The following is an 18,514-nucleotide window of genomic DNA, read 5'->3' as shown; positions in this document are numbered from 1 at the left end:
TCTTTGATTCAGTTTGTGCACTGACATCTCTTATGTTGTACCTGTCTCCTAGACATCTCTTGTACTCATGCTGCCATCTTCCACTGCACTCTCTGGAATGCTTGCTCCATAGTTAATAAACTTGCTTTTATTTTAAACCTTTTCCTTTCCTACTCCCTCCGTTTCCAGGATCTCCCTGAGCCCTGGCCCACCCTTTCCAGTACTGGTCATACTTCCATTCTTGCCCTCCGATTGGTGAGGCAGTTAGAATACTCCTTGTTCCCCATTACTACTTTCCGATTCTCCCTTTACCATACTCACTAACCTCTCCTTTGAAGTTCATTCAGTCCAAATTTATCACCCAATCCTGATGCTGGTACCTGCTGTCTACCTCTCCCAAGATATTCTTTCCTCAACATGCTCATTGCCTGGCTCACAGTTTTTGCTCCCCATTTCCTGCCCTGATACTAGTTGATTTCAACACACATTAATATTCCCTCAGGTATCCTAATTTCCCAGGCCATCAACGTATTAATTCATTTCTGCGACCTCCTTCTCTCCTCCACTTCAGCTACCCTCCAGAGAAGGTCATAACGTTGATCTCACCATCAACAATAAGTATCCCACTAACTCTGAAATTCTTTTATCTGATCATTATCTCTTATTGTTGTGTATATTTTATCATCCCGTGTTTTCCTCTGCCTTACAGATGCTAATCTGTTCCTCGTTCTCATCATGACTTACTTCCTCCCCTCAGTTCTTTCTCAGGCTATCACCCCTGCATTGCCTGTATCTTCAGCCTTCCTTATCTCAGCCCCTTCATGAATCAGTTCAACCCTTCACTGTTGTCCATGCTTTGCCCCCTTGTCCTATCACCAGTCATATCTTGCTAAGCCCCAACTTTGGATTATTCCCATCATCTATTGCCTTCACTACTATTCATGTATTCTCTTAAGTGATTGCCTCAGCTTCGTCAACTGTAAAATAGGAATAATAGTAGTATCTACTTCCCAGGGTTGTTGTGAAGATCAAATGAGATAATTATCATGAAGTGCTTAGCAGAATGCCTACTAGACACACAATAGACACTATATGAGTATTTGTTATGACCTCCCTCATGGACTGTCCCAGTACCATTTGGATTAGATGTCTTCTGAGCATCCTTCCTACACTAAGATTCTTTGGATTCAGGTAGAGGCTTGGGTTCAGCTACAAAGTCAGTTAAAAAAAAAGAGGTCTCTTCCATTGACTCTGGAGATTGTAATTAGAGGAGCTGATGTTTTACAAGAGTAGATTCTGGGGCTTTGCTGGGTGTTTGCTTTCTGACGCATGCCTTTACCATTTTCTTCCTTCAGACTGATGAGGGTCCCAGGCTGCAAGAAAAACCTGTGGATACAAGGAGAGAGTTGACTATTTCTCATTGCCTTGAGCTACACTAAAGAGAAGCCTGAACATGGCTGAGTATTCAGGGTACAAGGAAGTAGCTTCCAGTCGCCATCTGCGGTTTAAGCTGCAGAGTCTCGGCCGCCGCCTCGATGAGCTGGAGGAGGCCACCAAAAGCCTCCAGAAGGCTGAGGATGAGCTCCTGGATCTGCAGGACAAGGTGATCCAGGCTGAGGGCAGTAACTCGAGCATGCTGGCCGAGGTGGAGGCGCTGCGCAAGCGAGTGTTAAAGATTGAGGGGAAGGATGAGGAGATCAAGAGGGCAGAAGATTTGTGTCAGCTGATGAAGGAGAAGCTGGAGGAGGAGGAGAGCCTGACCCGGGAACTAAAGGCGGAGATCGAGCGGCTCCAGAAGCGGATGGCAGAGCTGGAGAAGCTGGAGGAGGCCTTTGGTCGGAGTAAGAATGACTGCACCCAGCTATGCCTGAGTCTGAACGAGGAGCGAAACCTGACCAAGAAGATCTCCTCTGAGCTGGAGACCCTCAGGGTTAAGGTGAAGGAACTGGAAACGTCAGAGGACAGGCTGGACAAAACCGAGCAAAGTTTGGTGTCCGAGCTTGAGAAGCTCAAGTCGCTCACTCTGAGTTTTGTGAGTGAGAGGAAATATTTAAATGACAGGGACAGAGAAAATGAGAAATTAATCAAAGAACTGACCCAGAAACTGGAGCAAAACAACAAGGTCAATCTTGTGGACCATACCAGGAACGCCTCCACCCTCCTGGACAGAAATGACCTGCGCATCGAAGACGGCATCTCATCTCCACTGCCCTCCAAAGAAGCGAGAAGGAAGGGCATGCTGGACTATCGCAAGCAGGGGGAGAATGAAACGCGCAACAAGTCGGAGAATGAAAAGAATCGGAATCAAGAAGACAACAAAGTTAAAGACCTCAACCAAGAAATTGAGAAGCTCAAAACTCAGATCAAACACTATGAGTCTCTGGAGGAGGAGCTGAAGAAAATACGGGCCCTTCACAGCGACCTGAAGGACAATTACCTGATGGAGCAGAACAGGAACCGACTCTTGACCAGCCAGTTGGAAGATGTCAAGCTGCAGCTGAAAAATCAGAAGGACCTCGAGAACGGGGAGGTGGAGAGTGAAGAGTCCTTCCTGATGGGCAAGGGCCAGCAGCAGGAGAGACCCAAGTACCGAGGCTTGGTCAGCGAGTCCCCGACATCCAAGTACAAGTCGAGGGAGCTCTCCCCCCAGCACAGAAGGGCCGAGAGACTTCGTAACAAGGAGCATGTTCTCAGCAATGATAATGCCACTCACCACAGCAGGCCAGCTGGTGGCTCCAGCTCTGTGAACCGGAGGGCTGCCAAGACCAGCAGCACTGCGCTGGGCACAGACAATGTCTCCCAAGACACCAAGAGATCCGAGGACAGCTTTGCAGCTGGCTCTTCTCTGAATGAAGGCAAGAGGACTAGGGAGCAGCCATCAGTACTGAGCCGCTATCCTCCAGCGGCCCAGGAGCACCGAGGAAGGTGCTCCTCCAAACCAGGACATGAGAACGGGCTGAAGGGGAAGGTGGAAAAGACATCCCGGGTGTTCAACGATACCAGCCATAGTGATAGATCCAACAGGACAGATGCCAGTGCGGCCTCAGCAGGGAACAAGGTCCTGAGGGTGAATCGGGTGGCAAGTTTGGATGCCTCATTAGAAGTCGTATCAGCCAAGAAGATCCTCAACCCTTCTGGCGGAAATCAGGTGACTTCAGGGTTGGCTGTAGAACTGGGCACCTCTAAGGGCTTGGATCCTTTGGCCTCCCCTCGGAGATCATCCTCTGAAGGGCTATCAAAATGCAAAAGGGCTGCTAATAGCCAGGAAGCTGAGAGCAGTCCTCCCAGTCTGAAGCCTCCTGCTTTATCCAAGGCTTCTTACAGTTCCAGAAGTCAGGAAGACATCCTTCAGGGCTTTGTAGCCCTAAGCAAGGGAGAGCAAGATCAGTCTGTATCTGTGGTGATGGAGGACAGCAGTCAGCACGAAGCGTTGAGGTGCAGGGTCATCAAATCCGGCGGCAGAGAGAGAATGGACCTGGAAGATGACATGGACACAGATTCTCTGGTCACTGCCAAGCTAGTCAACACAACCATCACTCCAGAGCCGGAGTCCAAAAGGCAGCCCAGCTCCAGAGAAACGCCACGATCTCGAGCAGCCCTGAGAACGCCCCTGTTTGACAATGACAGAGACATTGGGGTGGATACGGAACCTGTCAGACTTATGAGAAGCACCGCCGCGGAGTTTCAAGATGCCAATAGCTCAGGAGTAAAAAGCCGTCGGCCCTTCAGCCCCAGGGAGGCCTTGCGCTCCAAGGCGGTCATTAAGCCTGTCATTATTGATAAGGATGTGAAAGAGGTCATGGGGGGAGTTGGGGCTGAGGCTGTCTCAGAGAAACCCAAGCCCACCTCCCGATCAGTGCCAAACAAAGTGACGAGCTGCATCACCATCTACCCCGTGGAGGTGAGCAGCCCCCGGGGGAGCGTGAGTGAAGCCCCGAGAGAGAGACACACATCTACCAGCAACATCCAGGTGGTGCCCAGCGAGACATCCTCAGTCACCAACCACATAAGCCTGCCTTTTGAGATCTCCATTAACAAGAATGATATCACACGGCAGATCACAGAGGCTGATCAAGCTGGGGACCTGCCACCAAGGAACAGGCCAGAAACAGTGGTCTCCAGGAGCAGTATTACCATTAAGCCATCAGAGCCTGTGGAGAGGAATAACCAGGAGTCCCCCTCAGAGACCCTCCGGTGGAAGACCCACCGTTCCCCTTCAGAAATGGAGCCATCTGACACCAAACATGTTACAGTGCGGAGTGCCTGGAGGACCAGGCGGGACTTGAACTCTCTGGAAGATTCCCCAGCCCAACGAGGCAAAAACGTGGATCCTCCCAATGCATATACGCAGAGATCTTCCACAGATTTCTCAGAACTGGAGAGACCCAGGCCCTCTCCCTTTGAGCAGGGAGTGCGGAGGGGGGCCGGGAATCCAGGCGATGGCCCTGATTCATCCTCTCGAAGAACCCAAAGCAGTCTCACCGTGTCGGAGGTTCTCACAAGGCGTGGCCGTGCTGGTGACACTGTCACTGCTGCCGCCTTGAGTCGCCCAGCAGGCCTGGTAAGTTCGCTTCACTTCCCTTTCTCTGAGTATGGAACCACATTTCTTCCCCCCACCTCCCCTTCTTGATGGGAACTCTTCTGTGTGAGAAACCTGCCAGCTGGGGGCTATAGAACCTCAGATGGTAGAACTTAGGGACATTTGGGTGAGTATGAGGTGGGGAGGGGGGAGGGAGGGGAGCAGAAGCAGCAGAATTATTAGGGTTGGTATTTAAAAAAAAATCCAAAACATTCCTAATGGTGAGAGCTGTCCAAAGTGGAACAGGTTTTACTGGCAGGTAATGAATTCTCCATCACTGTGGGTATTTTAGTGAAGGCTAGATCCCTGCTCATCAGGGGTGTTAAAGGTAGGATTCCTGTTCATATGAGTTGAGCTTTATTCACTAGGTTACCTTCCATCTCTGAAATTCTGTGATCCGAGTGTTGGTTAGCCTCCTACAGAGTCCTACCCTACATGAGCCAGAGGAATTTTTGGCAAAAAGAAAAGCTTGGGGTCTTCAATTATTTTAGAGAAGGAATTTTAGGGGGGGTGATAAACAGGGATTGTTTCAAAATCCCTTGTTTCCCTCCCCCCACTCACAAGTACCCCTTCACCCCCCACCGCCCACCCGGACCAAAGGGATACAACTGAAGTTGAGAAAGCCTTTTGGCATTCACTTTGTTTTGTTGAAGGCTAGATGAATTCTGTCCAAGTTAGTTAGGGAGTGCTCTAAGAACAGTGAGCTAGAGTTGGGGGGAGGGGGAGGGAGGCAGTAAGCAGACAGATGGGCTGTTTCTGTGTAAGTTCTTAGGAACCTGGAATCACCAACACTGTTTCTTGAGGGTAAGAGAGGGATGGGCTTTTCCTAAGAAGTGGTATCTCTGCTGCCTCTTCCAGGATGGTCTATGGAGGGTCTTTGCAGACAAGACCTTGCCTTATCTGAACGTTGTTTCTCCCTCAGACTGGAGTGCAATGGTTTGTACACTGTAGGGACTTTATAAATACTGATTGAATTCTCATTCAGTATGAAATCATGGTCCCTTCACCACACTGATGAACTTTTGACCCCTGACCCCAGATCCCAAACCTCTTGCCTAAGGATAGAGACTAACTGATTTCAATGGCTTGGAAAAGAAATCCATGGGTAAGGAATTCCCTCAATCAGCACTTTTACACCTTTTTAGAAAGCTGCCTCAAGTGACTTGCCCAAGGTTACACAGCCAGCATGTGCCAGTGGCTGTCTGCCATGCCATGTTACCTCTGTTAATCAGTCTCTTGCCAACCATCTCAAAAAGTCATGCCATTGGTCAGTAAGGGGCTTGTGCAAGAATATGTGGCTGGCTTAGGGCTCAGGGCAAGACCACCATTTCAATGAAGAACAAAGACTCCAAGCCCTCTGCTGGTGGGTGCCTCGTACTGTGTTCAGAGTACTGTGTTTGAGGGTCCAGGGATGAATAGCAGTCACTGGACCATTACTTTGTAAGATGAAGCAAATGTGACAGTTTCCTTCTCTGTCAGAAGGTTTGGCCATCTCTTTGGTGAGTTGTATTACTTAGAGTCACTTAGTCTGCATTATCATTGACTTAGGGAGGACCTGGAGGACAGGAAAGAAATCAGGATGAAAGGAAGAGTGAGAGAGGGGAAGGTCAATGGAAGGGGACATGTTAGGTCTGAGAAAAGAGAGATAAGTGGGTAAGGGAGGGCATTAGCCAAGTGGCACCTTTCTTCCCTAGGGTGGTAATATGTTGGGAGCCTTCTTGTTGGGAGGGAAGGGTCTGATGGAAAACTGTTGTTAGATGAGTCTTAATTATTTGCAGGTAGAATCAGGTCCAGATTTCATTTTTTCTCTAGTACCTCCCCTGATGCCCATGTGTGGGTGACATCCTTTCGCAATCTTTGTGCCCATGACAATAGCAGTCTTGCCAAGGATGTGCCCATGCTATTCTGTCCTAGCAGGGGCAAGTGCTCTTCTATTTGCTTCCAATAGCATGGTAATATCCCCTCTCCCACCTACCATACCACATCATCCCTGGTTCTAGCACATGTCATCTGGGTTGTGAAATTGCAGCAGGTTATGTTCATATGAGGAGACAGAAGTAGCTTGGGAATCATAGATTTAGATCTGAAAGAGAACATTTAGTCCAACTCTGCCATTTTACAAATGATTTTCCTCATTTGTAAATCTTAGTCCACAGAGGTGATTAAATAGGAGACTTGAGACTCAAAACCTAGTCTCAGGCTCATGGTCATAGGACTATCCCAGCCCACTCAAGGACTGATCCAAATTGGGTTGGCCCCCCAAGACTTATGGCAAGGTAAGAACTTGAGCCAGACTAGATCTCTGGTGAGTCTGGATGGGCTGGGCAAGATCAGTGCACATCAGCTTCTCTAGATGGATACATTTGTTTTGGGAGGGTCTTTCCCCCAGTTTCCCTCTCAACCCCTCACTTCCCTGGATCTCACTGGCCTAGGAGGAAGCTGAAGGCAGTAATCCCAGCTCCTTTCGATGGCAGTCCAATTGTGTGGAAAGGCCAGAGCTGCCTGCTAAACGGCCTCCAGAGCTTCTGCGGGTTCGAGCTGAAGAACGGGTACGTCGGGCCAAGCACTCCTCCGAAGACAACTGATCTGACTGGGGTGAGGCACATTTCTGCCCCTTCTATGTCAGACTGTCTTGCCCACCAGAACCCCAGCATAGGGCCAGACCACAGGGACCTTTCCTCCTATTCCACACTGCCTCCCTCCCCACAGAGTTCAGGTCACCTCTCCTTTTTAGCTTGGGGGCTTCAGAGGGCCCAGGATTGTGAGTTAATGGGGGAGGGGTACAGGTGGGCAATAATTTGAATAAATCTCAGAATAAGAAGCCAAGGGATGAACAAAAAAGGAACTTTTTAGCACCTTGCCCTAGAATGAGCCTGGGCAAAGTTGGAGTAAAGACTCTCTGTGAACCATAAGCAAAGTCTGAACCTTTTCTGGCATTAAAGATACTGAGCCCTCATCACACCTCCCCATCTGGTGTGGTGGGCAATACTGCCCTGTCTACCTTGTGTGGTCCTAGGCCAGGCTAGGGAGTCCTTGCAGACTGCTCAGAAGGAGCCATACAGAAAAGGAGACTTTGTCCTTGTTCTGCCCTTAGAATGTTTGCTTACGCCTTTACTCTTCCCTCAATACGTAAGCCCTCTTTTCTCTTCTGTAGGAGCCTTAAGAGTTTCCCTTCCCTCCTCAGCACCGATTGGTTCTTGCTTTTGTCTTGTAGGTGGTTCCGGCTCTGCTGGGTTGATTCCCAAGATTTTGATTCCCTTCTCCTAGCAGAGGATTCACTTTGTGGTCTGCCTGGAGGGTATGCTCTGACCACACCCTCTTCAGCCACCAGCTGCAAAGCCATCTCCCATTCTTCTCTCCCTGTGAGCACTCTTTGACTTGGAGGTTTTCCAAGGAGATGATGAACAGCAGTGTGTCTGGTTGGAGGCTGCACTGGGGGTCATGGAGATCAGGCCCTGGGGTGGCACCTTGGATATGCAAACTCCAGCCCTGTGTCTGGGCTGGCTGCTCCCTAAGGAGCCATCCATCAGTGACACATCTTAGCCAGATCTCTCCAGACACCACTAAGAGGACACAGAAGAGGCCCACGCCCCTCAACATTCCCATCGCCAAGCACTGGAGGCTTGGCTGGCTCAAGAGTTTGCCTGAGGGATCCTGTGGTAGCAAGCTTCACTTTGACTTCTCATAGCAGGGTGTTACCGTGTTATCCCATCCCATATGGGGATGGGAACACGGATCCTGAGACTGTGCTAGGTCTGAGCTGGCGCACTCCCTTTTTCCACCCCACCCTAGTCAGGATGAACCCCTTCCCCAGTTGTCATCCCCTGGAGCAATAGATCCAAGGAGAGGCAGATACTTGTGTGCTGCCCATTCCTGCCCCTGCCTTCTCCCCAACCCCCTTCCCCTCGAGAACCGCACTTTACTGAATCAATGCAATCCTTGAAGGTTGGCTGGAAAGGGGATTTCTGTGGATTGTAGTTTCCTGTTGCCTCCCATCAGCAAAATGAGAGGGGAATATCATAGAGTTGGAGTTATTGTGGGGGCGGGGCAGGATGATTCAGATTCAGAATGCAGCAAATTTTCCCAAATTCCACATGCAGAATTTTTTTCCAATTAAAAACTTCGGTGATCAGTCACTTACTGGTTACTGCCCAAGTAATGAGTTTTGTTCAGATGCCAAACTTAGGAACGGTGAGCCATTGACTTCATTTGGTTTAACTTCTGCTCCCTGCTCAGGAGTCCCTCAAAGATGGCTGGGCTCACCACGTTGGAAAGGCACTGGTTTGGGCTTGCCTGGCTCCTAACCCCCTTCCCCCAGAATGCTGAGATGGAAGGGACCAGCTTGTTCCTTTACAGAGATGGAAAATGAGGGTTGGTTAATATGACTTACCCAAGGTCGTATGGCTAGGTCATTTCTCCTGACTCCCAAGCTGATAATGCTCTCTCTCTACACAACCTAGTACATCCCATCTTATCCTTCCTGGGATTCGGGGTGGGGACCCTTAATCCTCCTTTGTAGGAACTCACCTGGTTTATTTTAAAGTTCTAGTTCTAGTTCACCAGGGCTGATCAGATCCTTGATTCTCTGATGTCTGTGTTGGACCCTGGAGGGGCTCCAGGATGCACCGACCCTTTTCTCAGGCTGTGCCTGGGAGTTCCATGTCCTGGCTGCTATGCAGGAACCACTCATACCTCCATTTTCATGTTTTGCCAAATGTGGGCTTGTATTACTTGGGCTGTCCTCCCTTCCCCCATTGTTGCCATACCTCCTGCCTCACTGACCCAGCAGGCAGGGCCCCTTAGGTAAGTATCTGGTTTTAACAGCTATCCAGCTGCTCATCCCAAAGCACTCTCCACTGAGCCACCCAAGTCTGAGCTTCCTCCACTGGCTGGGAGCTCCAGGAGACCTGCAAGCCCTGGACTCTCTTAGGTGATATAGCTGCTGAAATCGGGGGAAATGGAGGCTTCCTGTTCATGGAGACTAGAGGTAGTCAGCAGTCACAGAGAAAGAGCAGTCACAGATTCCAAGTGGTGTTCCTTCTCGTGTCCCCAGATTCTGGAGCTTGAACAGACTCCTGTGTGTCTGTTGTACATTCAGCTAGGTGCCAACATTGTGACTCCACCAATTTTCAGTGGCACTGCTCGCTGTCGCTGTGAAACTAAGATGCCATGTAGGAGAAGGATAAACTATGGTGCCCACCTCTTTCTGGGACCATCATCTTGAAACCTGAGTGCAATAGGGTCTGATTGTAACGAATATTTCAGGATAAGTATTTCACCTCCCCTCCCCTGAACTTGCACAGTTCCTAGGATCCCTGATAGATTTATTTTTTAAAGTTCTTGGTGTTGCAGAAAATACTGGGTATAATTGTATAGCCACGAGTCTGAGGCCTGGCTCTTTTGGGTTTGACAGTGGTGAGGATCCCTTAGGGTTCAGCAGATTCCAAAGTTAAGATGCTATGTGCTACACCGTGGCATCACTCACTGCACCTTCCTAAGAAGTAGCTGGAGGCTCTGTAGGACATGTCCCATCCTCAAGCCTTCTCTTGGATTGAAATGCCTTGCACTCCTAGGGTCTGGAGGCCCATTTGCCAGAATTAGAAAGGGACTTGGGCCTGGTGGAGAAGCAAGCCTTTAAACCAAATCCTCTAGACAAAGATGACTGCTTTTCATAAAGTAAGTTTTCATTGGATAAGGAGCAGAGTAGAATGGAGTGTGGGTGGGAAGCCTGGTGCATTTGATACTTCTGGAGCACACTTGGAGGAGGCTGGTGGAATTGGGGGAAATGAAGCCTGAAATTGGATGATGAATCTGAGTATTGAGCCAGGCTTCCTCCTCGTGCCTTTGTACCCTGCAACTAATGCTCCCTTGGCCACCGAGATCTGTGAAGCCAGCTAGAGAGAGACAAAGGCCTTTCCGGAGGGGTAGAGGAAAGTCGTGGAGTGGACTTGGTGGGCTCGCGCAGTCCTCAGGGGTCACAGGATGGAAAGAATAAATTCTTAGATTCAAAGGACTTTAGGGGTCACGGGGTACAGAAGCCCCTACACCTCCAGGAGAGATTGCACACAACCCCCCCAGTCAGATAGGCTGGGGTTGATAGTGTTCTGAGTCCCCACGTAAGTAGCTAAGGGATTCAGCAGCTTCTTGTGGTCACCAGTGGTCATGATGGTGGGGAAAGGTTTTGGTGCTTGCTTTGTTGGGCAGGTGCTGCCTCCTCGAGCTGTCAGGTAAGGGTCTGGTCATCTGCGCCACCATCCCCATTTGGGAGGTTTCCAAAGGCTGCTTCAGAACTGGTGCTTCCAAGCCTTGGTGGTCCTCATGAGCCCTCTTCAGGGGAGCTCTGTGGCTCTGATGGCCGGCATGGCTGTTCATCCTGCCATGGGAGAGGTGCTGAGTTCTCTAGCTGCTGCTTGGCAGTTCAGAACACGTATGAGTGGAATGTATTTTTAAAAGAATAAAATATATTTTTTGTATTTTAAAAGTTGGGTGGGGTAGGGAGGTAGTCCTATAAAGTTGTTGAGTTACAGGCAGAAAACTAACCCTCGTTGCTGTGTGTTCCAGTCTCTCTCCAAGTCAACCCATTCCAGCTAACTCAGTCCAGCGCCTCGCTCCAGAGAGGCCCTGGCGGCTCCTGGTTCTTCTGCTCCACCGCCATTCTTGCTCTAAGCATGAGAGATCCGATGAGGCCTGGTGGCTGCGGCAGCTGCTGCTGCTCCTGCTCCTGCTGTTGCCTCAAAGGAGGCCAGGCTTAGTTCCCAGCAGAGCAGCAGCCCCTAGGCCCCTCTCGGTGCATGTTTAGTTGAAGCCCGTTTGTCTGCATGTATCCCCTGGTTCTACCGCTGTCTCTCCACCCTACAGTACGATATGTAACCAATAAAGCTCTCCAATTTCTATGTGCTGTTTGTGTCTGGTAATCAGTGCAGGATCAGCCTGGGGATGCCATCCTTACTAGTGTCTGTTGTCTTTCATTGTATGCCAGAGACTAGAAGCAGATGTGTGTGTGTGGGGGTGTTTCTGCTGCAGTGGGCTGTCTTTATAATTTGGTTAGCAGTTAACGTTTGTCTTTGGTCCATCTAAAATACTATTTGGGGATTGAGGAAGGGTCTAGAAACACCACAGCTGGAAGATAATCTAGTCCAGTGTCACTCATTTGAAAATGAGATAACATTGGGCAAGTGAGTGAGCAGTTTAGAGACACTGGAGCTCAGAATCCTGGCTCTGGATTCCCGGTCCATGGTGCTTCATTACTGAAATCCCCTTTCTTCCCCGTTTTGCCCAAATAGCATGTTAGAATGGTGAGTCTGACATGGTCTGAGCAGAAACTAGTCCCATCTGTCAGTAGAATGAATTTATTTTATTACAAATGTTTGTGCTGGAAAGGACTCACGATCAGTTCTTGCACTCCCACCCCACAACTCTGTTGAAGGAGGGGGACTATCTGGTCCTCCTTTCTACACCAATACTAATCCTCCTTATCCTATGATGTGCTCACATATCACACCAGGGCTTATTTTAAATGACTACCGAGCACCATCTGGCCTTGCTGAGTTTGGATGGCCACATGCTGCATTGCCAAGTATAAACTTTGTGGCATTTCATGCTCCCTAAAATTTGGTTCTCAGTTACCTCTCATCCTTATCTCATGATACTTCACACACATACATATTCTGAACACTGCATCACAATCTCAAATTGCTTTTGACCTCTGCCTCTGGTTACTTCAGCCCCCAAGTCATGACTGGTGCCATTATCCCAGTCATATCCCTACATTTAAACTTCCCTGACATGTCTTTTCTCTTATATCAGGGGTCCTTGGATTTTTCAAAATAACATTTTGTGGCCTACATTCCTAATGGATGGAGGTTAGTGGAAATAAAAGATGCATTTTTTCCTCCCATCGAGGTTCATGGACCTCAGGTTTAAGTACTCCTCCTGCCTCAAATGTTTCATGGCCTTTTAGTGAACAGGACCCACTGGAATGGGTTTCCATTTTCCCTTGTAAGACTTATTGGCATACTTACCTTTCCCCCAATCTTAAGTAACCTGGGAACGGATTTGTGTGTTGTACTGTTTTTCCCTCTTGTGCCTTTCACACAGCAGGTACATAACCATTTGCTGACCTCTTTAGGGAGGCTTTGTGTGTCATGTGTCACAGTGCCATGCAGGAAAGGAGAAAAGTTTAGGTGCTCAAAGTCTTCAGAAGGGTCCTCTGAGACAGGCCTATGGCGCCACGCTGGCCAAGTGCAGACAAGAATGATGGAAAATAAACAGGATGATTTTTCATAGGAACTTTTATTCTAAAAAATAATAATAAACAAGAAAATACCCAAGCCAAACTAAAGACAGTCACTCACTCATTCAGCTGCGCTCCCACAGCTGCTGCTGCTTAGAAGAGTCCTACACTTCAGTGAGAACAGGGATTGCTGAACATCTTGGTCTATCGTGCTCCTTACAGCCAACCACACAGTCACTCTGGAAATTACTCTCTTGGCATCAGATCAACCCATGGCTCTGTTCACCCTCACAGGGACAAAGACACCAGGAGGAATTCCTGGTGAAATCTACTATTGCTAGAGGAGTTTGCTTTACTGAAGCAAATGCACATCATGTGTAATGAGACAAAGTCCCTTCAGCTGGATTCACGTGAGCTTCACGTTAGCCTCACATGCTAGGGGGCTGTGGAGTGGGCACCCCGGAGGTCGCCTGGCGGGGGAGCGTGTACATAGCACCTAGAAACTGGTCTGCAATCCGCCCGGCTTCCCTCAGACCGCTCAGCAGAGCCCCGTGGACTGTTGCAGGGTAGTTACGAATAGTATGTTCACCTGCAAAGAACAGTCGAGGGATAGGCTGAGAAAAAGAAGAGAAAAAAAAGTCAGTTGGCTCCAGGCTTCCAGTGATGTTCCCAGCAGCTTTTCCAGACCTGTTGAGAGCAATGTCCCTGGGGTGATGCTTTTGTCCCATCCAGTCCCCAGGCTTACATCAGGTCAGGGCCAGGGCAGGCCAGACTCCCCCACGCAGCTGGCAGTACAGCTCCCTTGGCTCATTTTATGGGCTTCAGGTAACAATCCCAGAGACAGGGAGGACTGGGGGTGGGGGGGTGGGGAAGATGTTGGAGGGCATCTTTAATGCACACTTGAGCAGCAACCACTAATTCTCCCCAAAAACTGTACTTCAAACTAAATCTGAAGACTTCCAAGGATGAGAAGGCAGTCCTCCACACTGTTAGAGCCCTCTCCATTCTATGGAGTTCTAAGGTTAATCTGTCTCTCTGCCCACTGGTCCTACTTTTGCAGTCTGTGGCTGTAGAAAAAGGAGTCTTACCCGTGAAAGTTCTTCAAGTACTTTAAAATAGTTATCATGTAACCTCCTCCTAAATCTTTTTCCAGGCTAAATATCTCCAACTGGTCCTACTCAATAAACCAGAACACAATACAAGCGTCCTACCCAGACACTACTGCAGTAATAACTGCTCTCCTTCCTGGAGAGCCTGCCTCACCACCACCAGGGAAATAATTCCTGCCTTATCATCCTGTTAGAGAGGAGGAAGCCATGGTCAGACTTTCCTTGTTCATGGCTTCTCTCTCCCCTAGGACCTCATTCCATGCTGCCCTGTTGTACCCTGGGATACCTGGCTGACTCTGCATGATAGACACCTAGCTCCTTGGGTGAAGAGGGCTAGATCTAAGCTAAATAAAAACCATGAATTTCTATGCTGGTGATTTAAAACAAGTTGTTTATGTGCTTAGCACACTTCATCTATCTTCTATATGACCAACAGGGACAGATCCTTGGACCACAGCCTGATCAGGAAACGTGCTATGCCCCCTCCATTCATTAACAGAATGGACCAGCATGAATACTGGACCAGCTGGAAGGGACCCTTAGGATCACCTACCTCCCCCTGCCACCTTACAAATGAGAAAACCAAGGCCTGCAGAGGCTAAATGACTTACCCAATGTCACACAGTGGGGAAGAATCAGAATTGGGTCTTTGTGATTAAGGTCAGTGCTCTTTTCATTAAATCAAAGTACCTGGGAGTAAAACCAACCCTACCCTCAGCTCCTTCAAACTCCAGAGAGCACAGTGGTAAGTAACCAGAACCACATTTTAGTGTGGGATGCTGGGGTCCAGGCTCCTGACAGGTGGGCTCTGCTCTGTGTGGCTTCTTACCTGAGGGGCACCTGGAATAGCAGGTCCTGGAGTAATTGGCTGAGCCATCAAGTCGTAGTCATTGCCAGATGATCCAGCTGCTACATAGGAGTATGATCCCCGTGCCCAAGGATCAGCACGCCATCGGGACACCACTGTCTCTTTAGGCTAGGGAGAAAAAGAAGATACAGAGCCTGATTTTTAATTAAAAGAACAAGTCACCTCTAAAAGTTCAATATAGGGCTGAGGTGAAGAACCACCAAAGTCAAAACAATCCTAGAGGTGGATGGACAGAGTATATCAGAGCCTATCTGAGCACAGGAAGTGATGAATACCATTTTGGCAAAGTGATACAGGGTATCTCCAGACCTCTGAGAACCTCCTTCTGGGACTTTTCTATGAATCCTCAAGTCCTAATGGCACCTAAAAACCCTTTAAAAGCACTGATCTGGTCTTACTGTGTGAAGGTGAGAGGCAGGGCAGTGTGGTGGACAGAAAACTGGCCTTGGAAGAGCTATGTTTATGCCCCACCTGTCATGTATGGCTGTGTGACTCCCAGCAAGTCACTTAATCTCTCAAGGCATCAGGCAACTTTTTGGGACCGTGAAGTGCAGAGAAGGTGTTGGCAGACACTGATGGGGGCTTCCTAACTGGAAGTCAACTATTGTAATGCAATCACAGGTCCAGTCCCATGTGAAGCTCACCCACACCAATACAGCCTTCAAAAATACACAACCCTCGACGACCTTTGGAGGTGCACGCTATTTTTTAACCGCCATGCATTAAAAGGGGGATGAAGAGATACATGCTTTGTGCCCAGTGGAAGGATGTGGCCCACCTATGGTGGTGCTGCACACACTCAACATGTGCTTTCTTTGGAAGACATCACTGATCTAAATACTTGCTTCTGTCTCACAAATCCTGATTCTCCCCTAATCAGTAATGAGAAGTCCTGTGCTGTCCTAGGAGGACAGGGTAGACTCCCTACCTGAGGCACAGCACTGCTTCCAAAGATGCCTTTGAGGATGGCCAGGCAGCGGCCGACGATCACGTCATCACTGATGTTCTCCATGATACCAGCTGCTTCTCCTGCCACAAGGGCCAAAAGAATTGGAGCTAAGAAGGAAAGAGAAGGTGATTCAGGCACTTGCCTTCACTCTCCCCAGTCATTGTCCCTTCTCTTTCAATAGCCCTGTGATGCTCAGTCTTCTAGAATCCAAGGCCAGCCGCCCCAGGATGCATCTCACAGAGCGCCGGTAATGGATGTTCAGTCTCAGGGAGAAAAGGGACTGGATTAGAAGGCAATAACGGTAAGGATGGGCTCAAAGCAGAACCACCAGGGCAGCGCTGGAACTGGAGGCAAGAGTGTGCAAAGATGACAGGGAGGGACTGGAGATGTCAACTGACAAGAGGAGGGGGAGAAATAAGGACATAGTGGCTGACTTTAAATTTCTGAAGGTGTGTCATGAAGATAAGGAATGACGCTGGAGGACAGAAATAGGAGCAAAAGTATCTAAGATGCAGAAGAGAAGCAGAATTAGGTCCAATGTGAGGAAAAGCAGGTGTACTGCCCACAAGCAAAAGGGGTTGCCCCAGGGTCTGTAGGCCAGAGGAAAGGGCCTGGAGGTTCTTCCAGCTCTAGGAGTGGCCTCCTCTGTCTCCGTAACTGTGCTGATGAGAAGATGGCAGAAGGACTGTGCTATGTGTATGTCAGAAACAAGTCAAAGCTACTGGCCAAAGGAAATGTGCTGCAGAATGAATCATCCGTGCTCCACCACTGATGCCCTTGTATAGTAAAGCAATCTTGGAGACATTTCTGAGTTATTAGCCTGATAATGTTTAAAGCTTTCCTACGTTTTGCAACAAAACTTAAGATATTGTAATGCCACGACTTCCTTAAAGACTTTTTAGTGTCATGACAACAAACCCTGCCTACAAGCCTAAAAGCATCATGGGTAGAACCTGTTCTAGGGAAGGTCTCCAATGAAAACGTCATGTCCAGCCAAGAGTCTGTTTTCAGGAAGCACTTTGCTTCACCCCAAGTACGTCCATCAGGCAGAGTCTGGGTGTCAAAGCCAGGAGATCTGGGTTCTTTCACTAACTTACTGTGTGGCCTTAGATAAGTCACTTATCTGTTTTGTGACTTAGTACCACCATCTACAAAACGGAATGGGTGGGGATGTATGTGATGATAAAGCTTGTATTTATATCCTGCTTCATAGTTTACAGATAGCTTTCCTCCCAACGGTGCAAATAAATAATTGTGTGTATGTATACACATGTATGTTTTGTGTGCATATTCTATATGCATGCATGTATGTATGGAGAGGAACACAAAGAGAGACAATGAGAGACAGTCAGGAGAAAGGGAGGGAGGGAAGTCCAGTCATTTTATCCTCATTTTAAGGATGAAGACACTGTAGTGATTTGCTCCTAGTCTCGATTGGTCTTACTCCAGCATGTGAAACACTTGAGCACCCTTCATGGGCTGGGTTTCAGACCTTGTCTTTGATGGATCCTTGACCCCCTCGGCCCCTGTTGCTCCGTACCGAAGCTATCCAAGCTCCCTTTAGTTTTTGGCACATGCTCGAGATCTTTTCAAAGGGCCAGTCACAAATGATGAGGCACTGCCTTTATACGTATGATGATGATGAGCAGTCATGAATGTGTCAGTCAACTGTTAGTAAATAAACCTCTACTAAAGCGCACACCGTGTGGCAGGTGCTGTGCAAGGCCCTGGGGATACAAAAGAACCAGTTGACAATGTAATGGGGAAGACCACCTGCAAACAACTGTGGACAAAGCCAGCTGCACATGGAATAATAGGAGATAATTAATAGAGGGAAGGAGCTAGAAGAAGGGCTGGGACTTGAAGGAAGGCAGGGCAGTCAGAGAGGAAGCCCAAGGAGGATCTGGTTCATGGACAAGTCAGGATGCCAGTGTCACTGGATCCAAGAGGATATGGAGAGGCGTGAGAAGGCTAGGAGGGTAGGAGGGGGCCACTCAGGAAGGATTTTGAGTGTCAAATAGGGGATCTGTATTTGCTCCCAGAGACAAGATGCAGAAGAGAAGCAGAATTAGGTCCAATGTGAGGAAAAGCAGGTGTACTGCCCACAAGCAAAAGGGGTTGCCCCAGGGTCTGTAGGCCAGAGGAAAGGGCCTGGAGGTTCTTCCAGCTCTAGGAGTGGCCTCCTCTGTCTCCGTAACTGTGCTGATGAGAAGATGGCAGAAGGATCATCAGTGGGGTTTACTGAGGAGGAGAGTAACATGGTCAGACCTGCATTTTTAGGAAAATCTCTAGTGGCTGAATGGAGGAAGGCCTAGAGTGGGGAGAGACTTGAGACAGGTAGACTTACCAGCAGCTTCTGCAGTAGTCCAGGTATGAGGTGACAAGGGACTGCACCAGTGGGGGCAGTGTCAGAGGAGAAAAGGGGACATATTCCAGAGGTATTGCAAAGGTGAAATGGATAGGCCTCAGCAACAGCTTGGATATGGTGGACAGTGAGCAATCCAGGATGACTCCTAAGCTGTGAGCCTGAGGGTCTGGGAAGACAGTGTTGTGACAGTAACAGGGAAGGTAGGAGAGAAAAGATACTAAGCACTATTTTAGACATGTCGAGTTTAAGATGTGCACTGAACATCTATTTTGAGAGGTGTAAAAGGCAACTGGAGATGGAAGACTGGAGGTCAGCACAAAGTTTAAAGCAGCGTAGGTAGGTCGATTGATTTGAGAATCCTCAGCATAGAGACAGTCATTAGATCCATGGCAGCTGAGGAGATCCCCAAGTGAAGCAGTATGGAGAGAG

General features: G+C 48.8%; 2 protein-coding genes across 4 annotated transcripts in view; one reads left to right on the top strand and one right to left on the bottom strand.

Annotated features, from left to right (window-relative positions):
- The window catches only part of LUZP1 (leucine zipper protein 1), a 97,760-nt gene extending 89,066 nt beyond the window's left edge, over positions 1 to 8,694 (top strand). For both annotated transcript variants that reach the window (XM_072609240.1, XM_072609241.1), the window contains exons 3-5: positions 1,335 to 4,540; positions 6,991 to 7,153; positions 7,773 to 8,694. In XM_072609240.1, coding sequence (XP_072465341.1) covers positions 1,433 to 4,540; positions 6,991 to 7,143 — 3,261 coding nt within the window. In that variant the 5' untranslated portion in view covers positions 1,335 to 1,432 and the 3' untranslated portion in view covers positions 7,144 to 7,153; positions 7,773 to 8,694. The remainder of the gene's footprint in view (positions 1 to 1,334; positions 4,541 to 6,990; positions 7,154 to 7,772) is intronic.
- A 4,137-nt stretch (positions 8,695 to 12,831) lies between these two features.
- Positions 12,832 to 18,514, bottom strand: part of KDM1A (lysine demethylase 1A) — a 79,989-nt gene continuing 74,306 nt past the window's right edge. For both annotated transcript variants that reach the window (XM_072609242.1, XM_072609243.1), the window contains 3 exons: positions 15,697 to 15,824; positions 14,730 to 14,876; positions 12,832 to 13,405 (listed from right to left, as the gene is read on the bottom strand). In XM_072609242.1, coding sequence (XP_072465343.1) covers positions 13,220 to 13,405; positions 14,730 to 14,876; positions 15,697 to 15,824 — 461 coding nt within the window. In that variant the 3' untranslated portion in view covers positions 12,832 to 13,219. The remainder of the gene's footprint in view (positions 13,406 to 14,729; positions 14,877 to 15,696; positions 15,825 to 18,514) is intronic.

Source organism: Notamacropus eugenii, chromosome 5 (assembly GCF_028372415.1).
Source record: "Notamacropus eugenii isolate mMacEug1 chromosome 5, mMacEug1.pri_v2, whole genome shotgun sequence".
NCBI lineage: Eukaryota > Metazoa > Chordata > Mammalia > Diprotodontia > Macropodidae > Notamacropus > Notamacropus eugenii.
The sequence above is the reverse complement of the archived record's forward strand: the minus strand, read 5'-3'. Positions and strand labels throughout refer to the sequence as shown.